The sequence below is a fragment of the Populus euphratica genome, unplaced genomic scaffold, assembly GCF_000495115.2.
Source record: "Populus euphratica unplaced genomic scaffold, PopEup_1.0 scaffold226.1, whole genome shotgun sequence".
NCBI classification, from domain to species: Eukaryota; Viridiplantae; Streptophyta; class Magnoliopsida; order Malpighiales; family Salicaceae; genus Populus; species Populus euphratica.
Genome location: NW_011499967.1, coordinates 388,629 through 407,566, shown reverse-complemented (window position 1 = coordinate 407,566; position 18,938 = coordinate 388,629). Strand labels below are relative to the sequence as shown.

Here is an 18,938-nt window from a genome sequence, read left to right as displayed (position 1 = left end):
AGAATATGCTGGCCAAGGCTCAAATAGATGCTTTTCTTTTGAAAAATTAAATTTTATAATTTATTATGATTTATTTTATATAAGGTTATTTTAATCTTATCATAAGTTTTATTTTGATATTTTTTTGAATAAATTTTTTAATTTTATCATTAAATATATAATATGTTTATTGAGAATTGAGATTTATATTTTGTTTTTATTACTCTCTATTAGAGTATCATAGTCTATAACCTATATTATGTATTTGGCAAGTTAACTCGGGTTAACTTGAGTTATTTTTTTTTAATTTTTTAAATTTTATTATTCAATATTGGATTGATTGATTATTGAGTTTTATAGTTTTTTTTTATTTGTTTTATATAAAGTTATCATAATCTTATAATACGGGTCATACATTTAGTAAGTTAATAGATCCGAATTAATCCAATATGTCATCATCTCAATATTTTTTTTAAAAAAATATCCTCTTAAATTTTTATGAGTTAAATTATATTTTTACCAATCATCTGAATTGTCTTTAGACACATTAGGTTATTTAGGTCACATTAAGTCTGCTTTTATATAATTTTTTTATTAGAAAAATATTAGCTGCACCTAAGTTTTTTTTTCTATGTTAAAAAAAAAATAATTCGATATACAATATAGCATAGGACAACAATATAGTATATTATTATTTGAAAACTTAGCCTGATCTATAATCTTATTCAAGGCTTGGGTTGGGTAAATCAACCTGTGTCAATTTAAACTAATATTATTTTAAAAAAATTTAAGTTAAAATGATATATATTTAATCAACCTGTGTCAATTTAAACTAATATTGTTTTAAAAAAATTTAAGTTAAAATGATATTATTTTAATTTTTTTTAAATAATCAATCCAGATCTTGCTCAGATTTTGACTAAATCAGTTAAGTCATGAATTGATTTATTAAATAAATCAAGTTTAATCAAATTCAGATCTTACTCCGATTTTAACTAAATAAGTTAAGTTATAAATTGATTTATTAAATAAACCAATTTTAATAAAGTTTATTCTCACTCAATCTAATATAAAACTTAATTCAAGATAGGTTTTGAGTTGATGAATTACCAAATTAGTTTAATAACACAGTAAATATAACTTCTTCACCTGGCAATGTTTTACTTTCCAAGAAAAAAAAAAGGCAATAATGCTCAAGCATGCAGACAATATCAATTTGCATATTGATTTCTTAAAAAAAAAAAAAAACAAATTGCGAATTGATATATCCACAAAATAAATGACATCGAAAGAAGCTATTAAAAATGTATCTACCTCCACGTGCGCTTCTGAGTTCGAAGGCCAAAATGTCATTTAATTAGGTGGAATAATTAAGGGTGATCGTCAAAACCTAATTAAATCCTAAAAAACCATCTCATGCCCTTTTGAACCTCACAAAGTCCTAACAAGCTCACCAACCTTAATTTCCTCTATTAGCCCTAAATAGAATTGCAAATTATATTCTTTAAAAATTCACTTCGACATTTCCTAATAAATTAAATCAACAAGGCCCATCAATCATCTACGCTACGCTATCCATCTCTAGAGCTTAATTCCCTCTCTCTCTTTATATTTAAATATCATCTCATCTTTTAGTTAATTATATGTATATAAAATAATTCTTCAAGAACCTTCTTCGCCTTAAGTTTAATTTAATTTGAATTATATCATTTTATCTAAATCGTTTCATTTTATTAAAAATAAAAAATAATTTAATTAATTAATTAATAGATTTATGTAAAAATAAAAAATAATTTAATTAATTAATAGATTTACAACAAGTTAATTTAATTAACTAGAGTTTTAAATTAAATTAGAATATAAATAAATAAGATATTATAACTTATGAAAATATTTATGATAAAATAACAATTATTAACCAGGCAGATATTTCCCTTCAAACACCACCAGATTCAGAGAATGCCATGGCTAGTCAATAAGACCACAATTGTTTTTCTTGCAAGTCAATATATTGCAATATTTAAATCTATATTTATATATAACTTGTACAAAGAGAACATGAAACTAACCAATATCTCTTTGCTCAAATATTACTTAATTATATTTTATAGTTTAAGGGGAAAGGAGAAAAAGAATGCTAGGTGGGCTATAAGTAGAAAGTTGTGGCAGCTCAGAAACTTGCGAAGATGATGAAAGGATCGCTTCAACCTCCCTCTCTCTCACAAACACAGACAACAGATTAAGTTATGCCCATAGGTGATGACTTATAACTGTCTGTTAGCCCAGAAGTTGCATCAACCTCCTGTAAAAGTCGGTCCAAACCTTCCCATCTCTCTAACGAATGATCAAGACATCTCTCTCAATATCGCCGTCTCCTTTTATATATTTTCTTTCCATACTTGTCTACTTTGCCACCAAATTATTGTTTGATCACCATCTCTGATTGCTTTCTTTTGTATCTCTTTGTCCCTAGCTCTAGAAAACTTTGTTCATATGTATTTGTGATGGTAAAAAAAATAGAATAACAAGAAAGGAGTTAGCTAGGGTTTTCTAAGTGTAGATGGTGTAAAGAACCCTAGCTTTGAGCATATATAGCTAGGGTTTTTTTTTTCTTTTTTTTTCCCACCTGTATGTTTTCTTGTTGTATACTAAGGTAGAAGATCTTCATCGGATGAGTACCAGGGGCCATTGGAGGCCGGCTGAAGATGAGAAGCTTCGCAGGTTGGTGGATCAGTATGGTCCTCACAATTGGAACTCCATAGCCGAAAAGCTTCAAGGAAAATCAGGTGAAATTTTAATTTTTTTATTAATCCATGGTTTTCCGATTAATATAATTTATTACCACTCTTGTTAGGGATGATTGAACGGGTCATGGTTGGTTTTTTATTTAAAAAGAATTTAGACTTGCAAAAACTGGAATATATCTATATATGTACGTATGATTGTGACTAGTAACTAACCCAAAAATTGTAAATCAAATCAGGGAAGAGTTGTAGGTTAAGATGGTTTAATCAGTTGGATCCAAGAATCAACAGAAGCCCTTTTACAGAAGAGGAAGAAGAGAGGCTTCTTGCTTGTCAGCAGATTCATGGCAATAAATGGGCTGTTATTGCAAAGCAATTTCCTGGTCGTACTGATAATGCCGTGAAGAACCATTGGCATATAATCATGGCAAGAAAATGTAGAGAAAAATCAAGGATTCATGCAAAAAGAGCAGCTTCTCAAGCGTTGTTAGTGAATGAGCAGAAACATTCTTTCTCAAATCAAGACGTGATGAGGATCGTGAATTGTGAGCCAAGGAACCTTGCCCCATCATTTTTCCACAAATTCTGTGGAAGTTATTGCGATTGTTATCATCGTCCCTTCTGTCTCAACTATCCGTCCTTTTGCAATGAAAATACCAGCCATCATGAAGGTAACCAAAGAAGATCACCATCAAACATGAAAATTTACACTCCTAGCTAGGTAGAGAATGAAAAAAACTTTGTGCAGGTACTAGCTTTAGTTTATGAAAAAGTACTTTACAGGTCAAGTTCAAACGCATCAAAACTATCTGATTGGTTGGTGTAATGAATCCCATGAATCCATGCAACGTTATTGTTTTCATATATAAGTGCATGGATTTTTGTAATGTATGCCCCGTTTGATCCCTATGGGCTAGATCATACAGCAATTTTCAAGTTTCATGATGAAATATATATAGACGTTTTTCTATATCTTAATTTCTCGTGATTATATATGTACTTAGTTTTTTTTAATCGATTTCTTTATGCATGTATAATTTGTGTAAATATATATTGCAGGTAAACCTCTAGAGTTCTATGATTTTCTCCAAGTAAAGACTGATTCTACCAAAAGCGAAGCCCTTGACAATGCTAGAAGAGATGACGTTGAGGTAGATCAGGAAGCCAGGGAATTACATCAGAGAAAGGCTAATTTTCCTTTCATTGATTTTTTGTCTGCTGGAAACTCTAATTAGCGGGTTCCCTTCACTTCATTTATAGTACAAATGTAAGCAGTTATTTACGATCACACTTAATTATTACTACTCAAATGCATTGGCAATTAGGCATATATATGTTGAAGAAGACAGCATGTGGTAGCTAGGCATATATACTTCAAATCACAGCCATGAGCGTGGATCGTCTTATATCAAAGAAACAGCCGTGGCTTAATTAGTTTTCCATGCAGGATAACTAAAGAAATAGCCATGGAAGGACTCCATTAATTTCTGTACACGATCAGAACATCAACCGTAGATGTTCTTCACACATCGATTAACTCTTTGCATGTGCAAATTGAATAATTTCACAATGATATTCATCCTTCGCATATTCTTTTCGATTCTCCATAGCCTTTTGAGTTCATACATGAAAAAGGAGGCGAGGTTAATTGGAATAATTAGACTAGTGACTCTAAATGATGTAATCAAGCACTCCAGAAAATAATTTAACTTCTATTAATTAACCACCTGCAAAGATTCAATGGCGTTATCAAATTAAGATAGATATTTACATTTTGACTTGATTTGTGATTAAAGAGGCATGACATTGACAGGACTTGCAACACCAAATACATTTGTCTTTGCTTTAGTTGTTCATGCATCAACAAGAGCACAAAAACAAATGTCTTTCTTGTCATTCGATCAAATATATACATGTTTTTTTCCCTGTATATGTTGACATTAATTACCTCACTTACGTCAATCTAGCTAGAGGTGTAACTTCTTGAAGGTGCTTTTAGAGCAACACAACTTTGAATTGTGTAGGTGTTTCATCATACCACGTCTTAGATTGCAACTAACGATATTGTTTAAGACTCAACTGAAATACCTAGATAGGGAGAGAAAATTCGTGGTTTGAATTTGGGGAGAAAATTGAGAAGGACATCTATCTAGAAAACCGTGAATGAGAAGAATATCAATAAGCCATTTGATTCGCACAGCATTTGATGGAATTAATTTAATTTGTCCATAATTTGTCCAACCCTCAATGATGTTTTTCATAGCAATATTTTTGTTCTTGTGTTACACAAGTGTAAATTCAAAACACCTTTGTTGACTAAACTTATATTTGTTTTAATATATTTAATTAACTTATATTTAATTTGATAAACTCACAGTTTATATTATAAACATTACCATAATAAATAATTTAGCTAGGTATGGATCTTTTTTTTTTTCTCTTCTCGGTTAGGCTTTTATCAAATTTAAATGAAAAGAAACTTAAAATTAAATTAAAGAGATAATAGAGAATTAGGAATTGAATAGAACAAAGAAGATAAAGAGTATTTGACACTTGTGAGGAGGGCCACCATATCGAGGAGGCTTGTGTGGTTTCGTTTGAGCTTCTATGGAGGCCTTTTTTAATATTGTTATAATCATCTCGATAAAGGCATTCTTTTATAATTATCTACGTTGGCGGTAGTGCTTCGACATCATTTTAGTGACTTATTTTTCTTTTTCTTTTTTCTATTTTCTCCCCTTGATTTATGTGCTTGCTTTCTTTGGTTCAATTAAGTGTGTATTTGGTAACGTGATGTAAAATATTTTTTATAAAAATACTTTTTAAATAAAAATATATTAAAATAATATTTTTTAAATTTTTTTTACATTAACACATTAAAATCATCAAAAAAACATTAATCCAATGCTTTTTTAAGCGGAAAATAATTTTAAAAACATTTTAAAAAATGAGTTGAATCACAAAAATATTAAACACACCCTAACATTCTTACTTTACATAAATATTATTAAGCTATGAGCCTCAGCAATCTATAACTTTCAAGTAATCCTAAACTCACCTAAACATGTTTGACAAAGTGTTTTTTTAAAAAGATATTCATAGAATACAATATGGTTGTTGTTGACGTTTCAACATAGAATGATCAAATAATTAATTACTTGCATATATATTCTATGTTTTAACAAACTCACTTCCTACTTAATTTCTTCACAACACACGTACGCATCTCATAATCAGAGCTGGACTAAGTCTTTATTAGCAGAGACTTTTTGTCTGCAGTTTCCTCTTAATTCATCGATGCTAAACCAGATATTGTATGTTGTGTATCAAATCCTATTAAATTTATACATTAATTTACTCAATATTGCAATGCTTAATTTGGCCTGCCAGAGGGATTCTTGTTTTGGTTCTCTTCGTCCTTGATGCTTGAATTATTTGTATATTTATTTTGTGTCACAATATTTCTGCTGCCATTCCTACATGGGAAGCGCCATTGAAGAGCTTGAAGAAGAGTTCTTTGTTGTCTCATGTACAGCCATTCACAACATCATAGGAAAATTATCCATGATCATTAGCAGCAATTTCTGAAGCACTCTCGGACCTTATTTTTCGAATTAGGCACCAAAAATTACGTCCCTCTTAATAAATGTCCGTTTAGAATTTCATTTTAAAAGTTAGGATATATACCAGACTAGTTTTTATGTACAAGATTAAAAAAATATTTGATAATATAACAACCATTATTTTTAAAATGAACTTTTTTTAAGAAATATATTAAAATAATATATTTTTATTTTTTATAAATTATTTTTGATATCAGTACAATAAAATAATATCAAAATATCAAAAAATATTAATTTAAAATAAAAAATTAAACATTTTTAAAAAATAAAAACAAATATACCTTAAGTATTTATTTGATATAATGACAGCTTTTCTATCACGATACCTTCCATTAATTATTAATATTGGTATACAAGAGTTGGGTGCCTCGCCTAATTGGTGACACCTTCTTTTCCCTACGTACATCACTATTGTAAACTTATGAGAATTAATAAAATATTAAAAAGGATTAAATTATTGAAGCCACATCTACAAAATATTATTTATTAGAATAATAATTTTATCACTATTGTAAACTTATAAGAATTAATTAAAAAATATTTATAAATATTAATAAAATATTAAAAGAAAGGACTAAATCATTGAAGCCACATCTATAAAATATTATTTATTAGAATAATAATTTTTTTAATTTTTATTTTATCCTTTAATAATATGTTATTTTATGAATTGTGTAATTTTTTTCAATTTCATTTCAATTTAGTTATATACTAGTCTCAATATTTTAACTTTTTTTTTATTATTGATTTAAACCTTTAATACTAGATCTATTAGAAGTGGGTTTTTTTTTTATTGTTTTCTAAGAATTTATTTTAATCTCATGACTCAAGTCTTAAATTTAATAAGTTAAATTGGGTTAACTTAAGTTTTTTTTATGCTTTTTAATTGATTTTTTTATTTCATCTTTGGATATTGAATTTTTTAGAAATTGAATTTTATTTTTTTTATTTTTTTCTATAAAATTATTCTAATCTTATGATCTGGATATGAGTTTTACAAGTGAACTCGAGTTAAATTTATTTATTTTTTGATAATTTTTTAATTGTATATTTTTTTTAATTGGGCTTCATATTTTTTTTAATTTGTTTTATATATGGTTACCCCAATTATCTCATGACTCGATTTACTAGTTTGACAGATTAATTCGAGTTAAATTTGTTTATTTTTTAGATTTTTTTAATTATTTTTTTAATTTCACCCTCCAAAATCTCAATCTTATTTCTTTTCATTTATTTTTTTAATTTTATTTGTTCATAGTAAGTTGTTTTGGAATTAAATTCTGTAGTGTTTTTTGATTTATTTTTTATGGAGTTATTCTGCTCTTATATATTAGTTTTTTTTTCTCAATTGAACTTGCAATAATGAATTTGTTGGAAATAAAACTTTATAATCTTTTTATTTTCTTTTATAAAGTTATCATATTTCATAATCTAGGTCACAAATTTAACAAGTTAGTCAGAGTTGACTTAAATTGTTGTTTTTGTTTTTTCTTAATTTTTTTTTATTCCATCCTTCAACATTGGTTAGTTGAAAATTGAGTTTGATATTTTATTTTTTTATTTTTTTATGGGTTTATCATGATCTCATGATATAGATTGTTAATTTGGAATGTTAACCTGGGTTAATCCATATAGTTTTTCTTGTCCTTTTTTATTTTTAAATTTAATATTTAATATTAAATTAATTAGAAGTTGATATTTATAATTTATTTTAATTTATTTTTTATAGAGTTATCACAATTTCATAACCATGGCTGCAAGCATAAAAAATGTATTTAAAAAAATCAATAAGTTAACTTTGGTTGATTTAACATCTCATCATCTTAATATTTTTAAAAAATATATCATCCAAAAATTATCTTATTAATATTTTAAAAAATTGTCAATCAACATAAATTATATTTTAAGTTTATAACTATTATTTTTATTAGAAAAGATGTTAGCGTGAATATTTTTACTATATTAAAAAAATAATTCAATTAACCCTCAATGCATATAAATGACTTGATTAGAAATTAATAAAATAATACTTTATTTATTAATATAGATTGAAGTTTGAAATGAAAAAGCAAATAGTGCTTTAATAACCACGGCTGCGTGCACAAAAAAATCAATTTGGAATTATAACGGCTTAATCCAACTTAAAAAAAGTTTATTCTAATTTGTAGATTAGAAAGGTATTTAACCACCAAATAATTCTTTTATTTTTTCAACATTCAAGGCTATTATTGAGGCAACAACTTTGATAGTTGAGTTAGTCTAAATTTTCAAAATTTAGAATAAATTAGTTTAAAGGATTAAAATATTTACTCTAGTAATAAGTCTAATTTGAGTAAATTCTCATATATATATTTTTTTAATGAGTCCAAAGATAAAAAAATTTATCAAAAAATCTAAACTAATTTTACTCAAATAACATTTTGAGGTTAGTGAAGGGTTCACATGAATTATTTTTTTAAAAAATTATTTATTAATGAATATGTAAATTTTACAAGTTAATTTGCATTTTATAATTTATTTATGATTTTATCAAAAAAATATATCATGTGATATTGTGATTCATTGAATGTTTTGATTTTTTAAGATATGATTTTCAATAAATATTTTATATCAAAAATCCTACACAAAACAGAAAAACCATGTGATATTGTGATTCATTGAATGTTTTAATTTTTTAAGATATGATTTTCATTAAATATTTTATATCATATAAAAAATCCTACACAAAACAGAAAAAACAACTTAAATAATTCCAAAAGGATAAATATAAATATAAATCCACGATTTAATTAAAAACAAAAAATCAGTTAAAAAGGACCAAAATTACACAATCGCAAATTAAAAATCGAAACGGCACCGTGTGCCTCCTACACTAAAACCCTACCATCCTACTGTAGCAGTAGCTTATTTCCTCCTTCCAAAACCCTAAAACCTAAAAAATCAGCACCATCACTTCACAACTCCAATCATGGCCAAAATCAGCAGCATCCACGAGCAATCACACAAGCCTCACCGCCTACGGCAAGCCGGCCCATCAAAGAAAACAAAGAAGACGAAACAACAAGGAGGCGGAGAAGAAGAAAAGAAGCGAAACCCTAAAGTCTGCCTTTCTCTCTTTCTTTACTTTTCCCTAAAACCTGTTTCCTTTATCGTTACTATGAAAAGTTTTTAGCTAAAGCTGGAATCTTTTTTTTAGGCGTTTGGGTTTAATTCATCGGCGAAAGCGAAGAAATTGCAGTCAAGAGCTGTAGAGAAAGAGCAGAGGAAGCTGCATGTGCCGACTATTGAGAGGAATTATGGTGAACCTCCTCCTTTTGTTGTTGTTGTGCACGGTCCACCTCAGGTATGGGAAGTTAGGGTTTTTAGAAATTGTGGAGAATTGAGAGAAGTTTTGTGACATTGTAATTGTTATGTGATTTTGGTGATTGTAAGGGCTTTAGGGGTTTGTGGAAAAAAAAAGATTTATAATTGTTTGATTTGGCAACTGTTTTTTTGTGATTTTTGGATTTACAAAGTGATGAAAAATTGTCTTTATTATGATTTTACAATTGATTGTTGTTACATTTGGTGGTAGGTTGGGAAGTCTCTGTTGATAAAATGTCTTGTGAAGCATTATACAAAACATAATATCCAAGAGGTTCGAGGACCCATTACTATTGTATCAGGTTTGTCCTTTGCGAGTCCCATTTAGTATTAGTTGTGGTGGCAAAGGTGGGTTCTTTATTGGTGATTTAGTTTGGAGCTTACTGTGATTTGTGTGAAATTTGTTAGGTAAGAAAAGGCGGGTTCAGTTTGTGGAGTGCCCAAATGACATCAATGGCATGATCGATGCTGCAAAGTTCGCTGATCTGGCTTTGCTTCTGATAGATGGAAGTTATGGTTTTGAAATGGTGAGATATCTAGATCATGATGTTTGATTCTTTTCATTGTCTTCCCCATTTGATACAATGGATCGCCAAAAGTTTTTTGGGGGTGAAATGTTGTTCTTTTAACTGACAATTGGGTTTAATTTAGACATAAAACCTCTTGTTACATATTTTTGCAAGGCTCTATGAAGTATGTCATGTTCCCGTTCAATCAAGAATGAGAAATTTGATTTTGTATCCCATTGCAGGAGACTTTTGAATTTCTTAATATTTTGCAAGTTCATGGATTTCCAAAAATTATGGGAGTCCTTACTCATCTCGATCAGTTCAAGGATGTGAAGAAACTTAAAAAAACAAAACAGCGACTCAAGCACCGTTTCTGGACTGAAATATATGATGGGGCAAAGTTGTTCTATTTGTCTGGTCTTATTCATGGCAAGTAAGTATCTCAGAGGTGCTCATATTTTAGGATCATACACTCATAGATATGTGGAAAAACATATTCCCTGTGAATATTTCTTTTGAATTGATTGCATTTATCAACTTTTCCCAATGAACAGGTATGTTAAACGAGAGATTCACAACCTTGCAAGATTTATCTCTGTTATGAAGTTCCATCCATTGTCTTGGCGAACTTCTCATCCCTATGTTTTGGCGGATCGTTTTGAAGATGTTACTCCTCCTGAAAGAGTGCGTGTGGACAATAAATGTGATAGAAATATCACACTTTATGGTTATCTACGTGGTTGTAATTTGAAGAGAGGCACCAAGGTATGTTTTCTCTACCATTTGAGTGTGAATTTTGCCTTCTGAAATTAGCAAGTACTCCAAATTTTATTGGAGCTGAAACTGAAAACCATTTTTTTATCATTTAGGAGTTGTCCTTTCGTGCTTTTCTTATGGGTTCAATTATCGGTCACATGTTGAGAAGCAATGTTGTTTGTGATTGACATACTTTTATCCTATTAGTTCAACTACATTTTTATTATCTTCTTGTTGTAGAAATAGGGAGCTGCCTTTGCCTTGATTTTTTCTCCTTAAGTTTCACATTTGTGTTCTAAAGCACATTTTATGAAACAGGTGCATATTGCTGGTGTTGGAGATTACAATTTGGCTGGTGTTACGGCCTTGGCTGATCCTTGTCCTCTACCATCAGCTGCCAAAAAGAAAGGATTGCGTGACAAGGAAAAATTATTTTATGCACCCATGTCTGGCCTTGGGGATCTGGTATATGACAAGGATGCTGTCTACATAAACATAAATGACCACTTTGTCCAGTATTCAAATGTCGATAATAAAAATGACAGAATGACACAAAAAGGTTTGTATATTGTTGTTGGTTGGAGCTATGTTTGATACTTGGAACTCATGAACACATTTGTCATATTTACTTTGAAACATTTGTATTTGTTTGTATCTTCCACTGCTAAAGGAAAATATTGTCTTTATTTGCAAGTGCCACTGCTGAAAGTATCTGGTTCCTTTCTTACCAGGGAAGGACCAAGATGTAGGTGAGTCTTTGGTGAAGTCACTGCAGAATACAAAATATTCTATTGATGAGAAGTTAGAAAAGAGCTTCATTAGCCTTTTCAGTCGGAGTAATATCTCATCTGAAGCTCAGAATGATGCAAAAGATAATTACAGATCTCTCAATCGTTCATACAATCTAGAACCTAATGAGTTAGGTGAGGAAAGTGACGCTGAGGATCTTGATGGTTCTGAGTCCACAGACGAAGATGAAGCTGCTCAAAAAGATGCTGTGGTAAATGGAGAAAGTGATGGCTCTGATGAACAGTATGATGCTGCAGCCAAGAAGAAAGCTGATCCTCAAGATCGCATGAAAGAACAAGTTGAGTTTCATGGTGGAAGGCTAAGGAGAAAAGCAATGTTTGGAAACGACATTGATGATAAGGATCTCAAGGTAATCAATGCTGTTACTTATGTGTCTTTAAAGAACCATTTTCTGACAAGGAAAGGGGCCATAAAGAAAGGAAAAGTGATGATAAAGAAAGATTATTTCAAAGCTATATTTAGATGTTTGATTCTTTCTTATACTTCTGCATCTGTCTTTGCGTCTATGTTCTGTCCTTATGTTTGGGAGCCAGCATGAGTATGCTTAGGAAAATAGTATCGAAACTCATGTACTTGTGTGATGCTTCTTTATTGCCTGATAAATTGATCTATAGGTTATAGAGAGGTGCTCTGTTTTTTTCCCCTCAAAGCCCAATCCTGCTCTTGCACTTGGTTAGAGTGCTTTCTCTATCAAATGCACATTTTTATTTCAGTGGGCTTTTGATTGCCTCAGCAAGCTGCGAGGTTGAGCCTAGCTACTCTGCAATTGAGCAATAAATTGGATAGCTTTCAGAAGTTGTTCATCTTTTGGTCTACACAGGACGTGATGTCCTCAATGTCATCTTGATGATATGTTTAGAATTTCTTGTCTAACTATTTCAAGTTGCATTACCAGAATTTACTCGTTCTCTGGAATACTAATTCTATTAATCACTTCAGGATTCTGATGAAGGGAGTGAAAGTGATGACGATGTAGGTGATCAATCATTGTCTGATTCAGAGTTTTCAGAGGAAGACAGAGATGGTAACTTCTGCTTACATGTGTATGTTGCATGATGCATTTACAATTCAAACATGTTTCTGGGAACCATCTGTTTTCATGTATCCCTAAACATGATTCCACAAGCTAGGGTCCACTTTCTATCAAAATCTATTCAAATATTTAGGATTGGTAATGGAAATGTGTGTTAGAAGATTAATTATCCAATTGGTAATGGAAATGTGTGTTAGAAGATTCATAATATGGTATTGTTAGGTTATCCAGTCAGATTTGCTTTCACTTCTGAAGATTTTCTTGAATTTCAAACTTATTTTTTTAACTGGTCTCCAGAAGAGGACATGGGAAATATATCAAAGTGGAAAGAGTCACTGTTGGATAGGACTATTTCAAAACAGAATAACAATCTCATGCAACGTGTGTATGGGAAATCAGCATCCACTCCCATTAATGAAAAGCAGGATGGCAGTGAGGATGAGGAAAGTGATGATGAATTTTTTAAGCTAAAAGGAGAAGGAAATAAGGTTTGAAACACAATATAGATTATGTGTTTTTTTAATAAAATTTGTTAATAAGGTATTCATTAGGAAATAAGGTTTGAAACACAATATAGATCATGTGTTTTTTTAATAAAATTTCTTAATAAGTAAGGTATTCATGTACTTATCAGCCCTTATTTTTCTTGTTGTCTATTTATTGCAGAAATTGAGAGAAGGATTTGAAGTGGAAAATGTTGATGCTGATGAATGCTCGAAATTTACAAACTATTCAGATCTAAAAAACTGGAAAGATGAAGAGATATATGAAAGTATTCGTGATCGTTTTGTCACTGGTGATTGGTCAAAAGCTGCCCAAAGGAATAAGCTCCCCACAGCTAATGATGAAGATGATGAGGATTCTGTTTATGGAGATTTTGAGGATTTGGAAACTGGTGAAAAGCATGGGAACCATCAGAAAGAAGAATCTGGCAATGTTTCAATGCAGAAGGAAGATGAATTAGAAGAGCAGCGGAAGCTGAAAAAGCTTGCACTCCGTGCAAGATTTGATGCTCAATATCCTTTTCTAGTCAAATTATCTCACTTATACTTGTGTATTTATCATAAATGGTTGACTATACTCGTTGATCATAATCTCCTTTTACTCCTATTTATATCTCTGCACACTGTTGATGGACAACAAAATGTGCATAGTATCATTATAGCTTGTACTGGAATGAACCTTCTATATGTTATGTTTGCAGTAAGATTTGGAAATTGGCTTTTGTTACCTTAACATTTGTTTACATTTGATGGGAACGAATCACCAGATGAAGAAGTTGATGAGAAACATGGAGCCAAGTTTCACCGAGGTCAAGCCAATGAAAGTGGCTATATTGACAAGGTGAGTTTTGTGGCACATGCTAAAGTCAATTTTCTTGTTAGCAAAGGGTTGAAGAGGTAATTTATGCTTGCCTTTCATGCCTGATTCTTTCAGTTGAAGGAGGAGATTGAGATCCGCAAACAAAGGAATATAGCTGAACTCAATGATCTTGATGAGGAAACTCGTTTAGAAATAGAGGGTTTCCAAACAGGGACTTACCTAAGATTGGAGCTTCATGATGTTCCTTTTGAGATGGTTGAGCATTTTGACCCCTGTGATCCTATTCTGGTTGGAGGAATTGGACTTGGTGAGGAACATGTTGGATATATGCAGGTTAGAATCTCTGAATCATGTTTTTTGCCTTCCTACACCCTGTTATTTTGTGGGTTTATTTGATTGTTTTCAATAAACTAATTGGTGCTGCTATTTCAGCAGCAATAGATGCATATGCATTTCATAACATGGGAATTGATTTATGGGTTTGGTCACCGCCCCAGCAAAGGGTTGTATTTTATCTATCAGTTAGGGAATTTAATTAGAATGTGCAAATTTAGAGGCATGAATGTTTTTCTTGAACTCCCAAAGCCAAAAAAGCTCACGGTAAAGCTGAAGTTAGAGTGAAATTAAAAATTGTTATCTGGCACCAGCTTCATGAACATATACATTTATTTAAAATGTTGTTTGCTTTCTCTGCATTAGTAAAAAATGTCAATGTTGCTACTCTTCCTGTAATCTCTTTCCAACTTAAACAAGCTCTGAATTATCTGTGTAAATCAGTTATAAAATCAGAATATGGTAAATTTGACATGCTGAACAAACAATAATGGGATCTAAATAATTTGATTGTTCATTTTTGAAATAGCCAGTGAAAACGTACTTTCAGACTGATTATCCAATTTGGTAAAAAATAGTGGTTCTTGAAATGTTTTTATTTCTTATTTCCAGGCCAGGTTAAAACGACATAGGTGGCATCGGAAGGTCCTGAAGACTAAAGACCCTGTAATTTTTTCTATTGGTTGGAGGCGCTACCAAACTACACCAGTTTATGCCATCGAAGATCGCAATGGAAGGCATCGCATGCTCAAGTACACTCCAGAGCACATGCATTGTCTTGCCACATTCTGGGGCCCACTTGCACCTCCCAACACTGGAGTGGTTGCTGTTCAGAATTTAGCAAACAATCAGGTAATCATTCTTGATTTTCTTAACAAATTTTTCTGATCAAGAAAGGAATCTGATACTTGTCAGCTGAACAGCGTTTGTTTTGCTATAGTAAGGGACAGCTTTACTGTCAATAAATTTTAAGAAATTAATCTGTCTTTGAAGTTTCAAAGAATATCTTGCTGGATGCTTTTCACCACTGTGAGAATGAGAGCGCTTGCATTGTTTTGCCATTGGATGCTGGTAGAATAATGTTTTGTTAGAGAAACACTATTAGATATATTTGATTGGCAGTGATTATGTGTTGAAATGGTATCTATATGACCAAATTTCTGTTTAAACATTCTAGTTAAAAAGCAACTTCAAAAAAAGCAACTTCAACTTTATTGTCTTTTGCAGAGATGGGAATGAATATGTCACCTTTGATGTTATGAATGAATTGATTTAATAGTTTACTTTAAAAAAGGGGTGATTTGGTGGAGGGATAAGGCCACACACCTAGCAGTCAAAATAGCAGCTCATGAATCTTTGAGCTGATCAAAATGCTATTGGAAATTGTCTTAATTTTCCTAGTTTTATAGCTCGACATGTAGGAATGAATGTGACATTCAAGATCCATAAATACAATATTTTAATCTGGCAATGCCATAATGTTTTTGGTCCATGTTTAAGGCATTGAACTTTGTTTAGCAATATGGTTTAATGAGCATCTTTTCAAGCTGAGAGAATTGTTACACATGCATGCTGGTAAGGGACAAATGTTTTTACCATGGCAAAATGGAACCCTGTTCCTCTGGCTGCTTTAGGGGGGTTGTTTTCCCTTGTTCTTTCCCTTTCCCTTTTATTTTTTTCCTGTCCTGACTACTTTTCTCTTGATTTTAGGCATCATTCCGAATCACAGCAACTGCAGTTGTGCTTGAGTTCAACCATGCAGCAAAGATGGTGAAGAAAGTCAAGCTGGTTGGTCATCCATGTAAAATTTTCAAGAAGACTGCACTTATTATGAATATGTTTACTTCAGATCTTGAAGTAGCTAGGTTTGAAGGTGCTGCTGTTCGAACTGTCAGTGGGATCCGAGGGCAAGTGAAAAAGGTAGGGCTGCTAGTGAAGAAGCTTATATTCATTCACTGTTATATTGTTTCATGCCCCTAATTGTATCTTTCATCTTATACTATTCAAAATCCTGTCTAAAGTTATCTCTAACTGTTTTTAAACTGACCAGGCTGCAAAAGATGAGATTGGCAACCAACCCACAAAGAAGGGAGGGGCACCAAGAGAAGGGATTGCCCGGTGCACCTTTGAGGACAGAATTTTGATGAGTGACATTGTTTTCCTGCGGGCATGGACTCAAGTTGAAGCTCCTTGCTTTTATAACCCGCTGACAACTGCCTTGCAACCTCGTAATAAGACCTGGCAAGGGATGAAAACTGTGGCTGAATTGAGGAGGGAACACAATCTTCCCATTCCTGTCAATAAGGATTCACTTTACAAGGTAATCTATGATGGTGGATGTAGTCTGGGGCCCTAGTTGCTCCCCCAACCACCTTTCTTTCTTCCTGAAAATGCCGGAAATGGGATTTGTATTTTAATATTGTTAATAAACAATGTTTTATGTATTTTAACAGCCAATTGAAAGGACGCCAAAGAAGTTCAATCCATTGGTAATTCCCAAGTCATTACAAGCAACTCTTCCATTCGAATCCAAACCCAAGGACATACCCAAGGGACGGGCCACACTTGAAAGGAGAAGAGCTGTTGTTATGGAGCCTAATGAACGTAAAGTTCATGCTCTTGTTCAACAACTTCGATTGATTACAAATGATAAGGTATGCACTTGAACAGGATCCTGAATTTCATGACTTGAATAATTGATGTCAAGTCTTTGAAAATGAATATTGTGGAGTTCAATTGAAAGATTGTTTCTTAAGCGGTCAAAGTTACTGTTGCCATTGGGCAGTGTTTTTTTTTTAAAATATTTCTTGGACTTCGATTGATTACAAATGATAAGGTATGCATTTGAACAAGATCCTGAATTTCATGATGACTTGAATAATTGATGTTCAAGTCTTTGAAAATGAATATTGTGGAGTTCAATTGAAAGATTGTTTCTTAAGTGGTCAAAGTTACTGTTGCCATTGGCCATTTTTTTTAAAAAATATTTCTTGGAGTTACTGGCCTGGCCTTAGAGTGAATAGAATTATCTTTTATTTCTAGACCTGCACTGATTACTTGTATGTGGTGTTGCTTTATAGTTTAAACTCGGTTGTCAGAAATGAGCATGAATCCCACAATAATTGCATTTATCATTATACTTGGAAATTAAAGGGCAAGGTTATGAAGAAATACATGCATACAAATTGCTAAGCCTCATCTGCAAACTAGTTCAGGCCTTCCATGTTTCCTACCAAAATGAAATGAGAAATGGATTTATGTTCCCGCACTGTAACTAGTTTGCATCATTCTAGCTCTAGCCTGCATGTTTATATGCATTTTGTCCTATCTGTTCTCATTGCTGAGTGATTTTTAGTGTGGAAGTGCTAAATTCTCCAACAAAATGTGGCATTACAGATGAGGAAGCGAAAGCTTAAGAAAGACCAGGAAAGAAACAAACTTGAAGCAGAGAAAGCGAAGGATGAGGAAAAACTTGAAGCAGAGAAAGCCAAGGATGAGGAGCTGTCTAGAAAGCGCAAGAGGGAAGAAAGAAGGGAAAGGTACCGGGTGCAAGAAAAATTGAAGAAGAAAGCTAGGAGAAATTCAGATGCCTGAGGTTCTTGAACAACGTTGTTTCGATTTCCCGTGGTCTTTCCATCCCCTGGGCACTAAAAATCAGGTGCACAGATTAGATCTCAGAGTGAGCAACTGAGTTCACTGTGTCGTTGACAAAATGATATACAAGCTCTCATTGGACCTTATCTAGTGATTGTTCAAGCCCCATCAACCTGAATCAATTTTTTCTGACCTATAAGCTATTTCCAGCATTGCACCAGCAGCTGTGTCCTCGCGAATGCTGCAACGAGTTGCTGTTTTGTGCGTTTTGAGTGTTGTATTGTGGGATTTGAATACATGAGGAAGGTTGAAAAACTTTAGTTGTAATTAGATACCTTTTGCATACAAAATTAATTAAATTGTTGACAAAGAAAGACATTCCAGTTGAGGTCCATCTCTAATTTTAGAGAGGCTGTTGCCTGGAATAATGAGAGTACAATTTTTTGCTTTTGTTTTTTTATCAACTAAAACTCAATTTTTTATTTATTTTTATAAATGAATCAATCTATATAATTGAGCAAGTATTAAAAATAATATTTATTATATTTATATATAATATCTAATTCTTTAATGTCTCTCTGTCAAGGTTTTTTCACATATGTATATTTGACGTGATTATATTTTTTATTTAAAAAACTGTTATTGAGTTATATATGAATATAATTTTAATTGTTTTTATAAGAAATGAAAAAATAAATGCTTTTTTTATTTTTTATGTTTGAGTAATTTTGAAACATCTTACTTTGTAAAATATTTTGAGTAATTTTCTAAAAAAATATTGTATTCTTATATAGTACAAGAGCAATTTGGGAACGAAAAATATACTTTGATATCATATAGGGATATTGTGAAAACTTGTTCAATTAAATTA

General features: G+C 31.5%; 2 protein-coding genes across 4 annotated transcripts; both read left to right on the top strand.

The window, feature by feature from the left end:
• Positions 1–2,108: 2,108 nt before the first annotated feature.
• Positions 2,109–4,033, top strand: LOC105139015 (transcriptional activator Myb-like). Its single transcript, XM_011045298.1, has 3 exons — positions 2,109–2,765; positions 2,963–3,394; positions 3,783–4,033. The coding sequence occupies exons 1-3, from the start codon at positions 2,651–2,653 to the stop codon at positions 3,956–3,958; spliced, it is 723 nt and encodes a 240-aa protein (XP_011043600.1). The 5' UTR covers positions 2,109–2,650; the 3' UTR covers positions 3,959–4,033.
• A 5,185-nt stretch (positions 4,034–9,218) lies between these two features.
• Positions 9,219–18,461, top strand: LOC105139014 (P-loop containing nucleoside triphosphate hydrolases superfamily protein). Of its 3 annotated transcripts, none has more exons than XM_011045296.1 (19): positions 9,220–9,446; positions 9,543–9,689; positions 9,921–10,011; positions 10,118–10,236; positions 10,461–10,651; positions 10,773–10,983; positions 11,293–11,533; positions 11,706–12,133; positions 12,724–12,808; positions 13,115–13,305; positions 13,484–13,833; positions 14,065–14,161; positions 14,255–14,473; positions 15,086–15,325; positions 16,184–16,393; positions 16,524–16,793; positions 16,927–17,127; positions 17,870–17,908; positions 17,942–18,461. In XM_011045296.1, exons 1-19 carry the CDS (start codon positions 9,315–9,317, stop codon positions 18,065–18,067), a joined length of 3,588 nt encoding a protein of 1,195 aa, XP_011043598.1. In that variant the 5' UTR covers positions 9,220–9,314; the 3' UTR covers positions 18,068–18,461. The 3 variants fall into 3 exon arrangements, with proteins under 3 accessions (XP_011043596.1, XP_011043598.1, XP_011043597.1); XM_011045295.1 differs by having other exon boundaries at positions 17,870–17,941; positions 17,975–18,461; XM_011045294.1 differs by having other exon boundaries at positions 9,219–9,446; positions 17,870–18,461.
• The last annotated feature ends 477 nt before the right edge of the window (positions 18,462–18,938 follow it).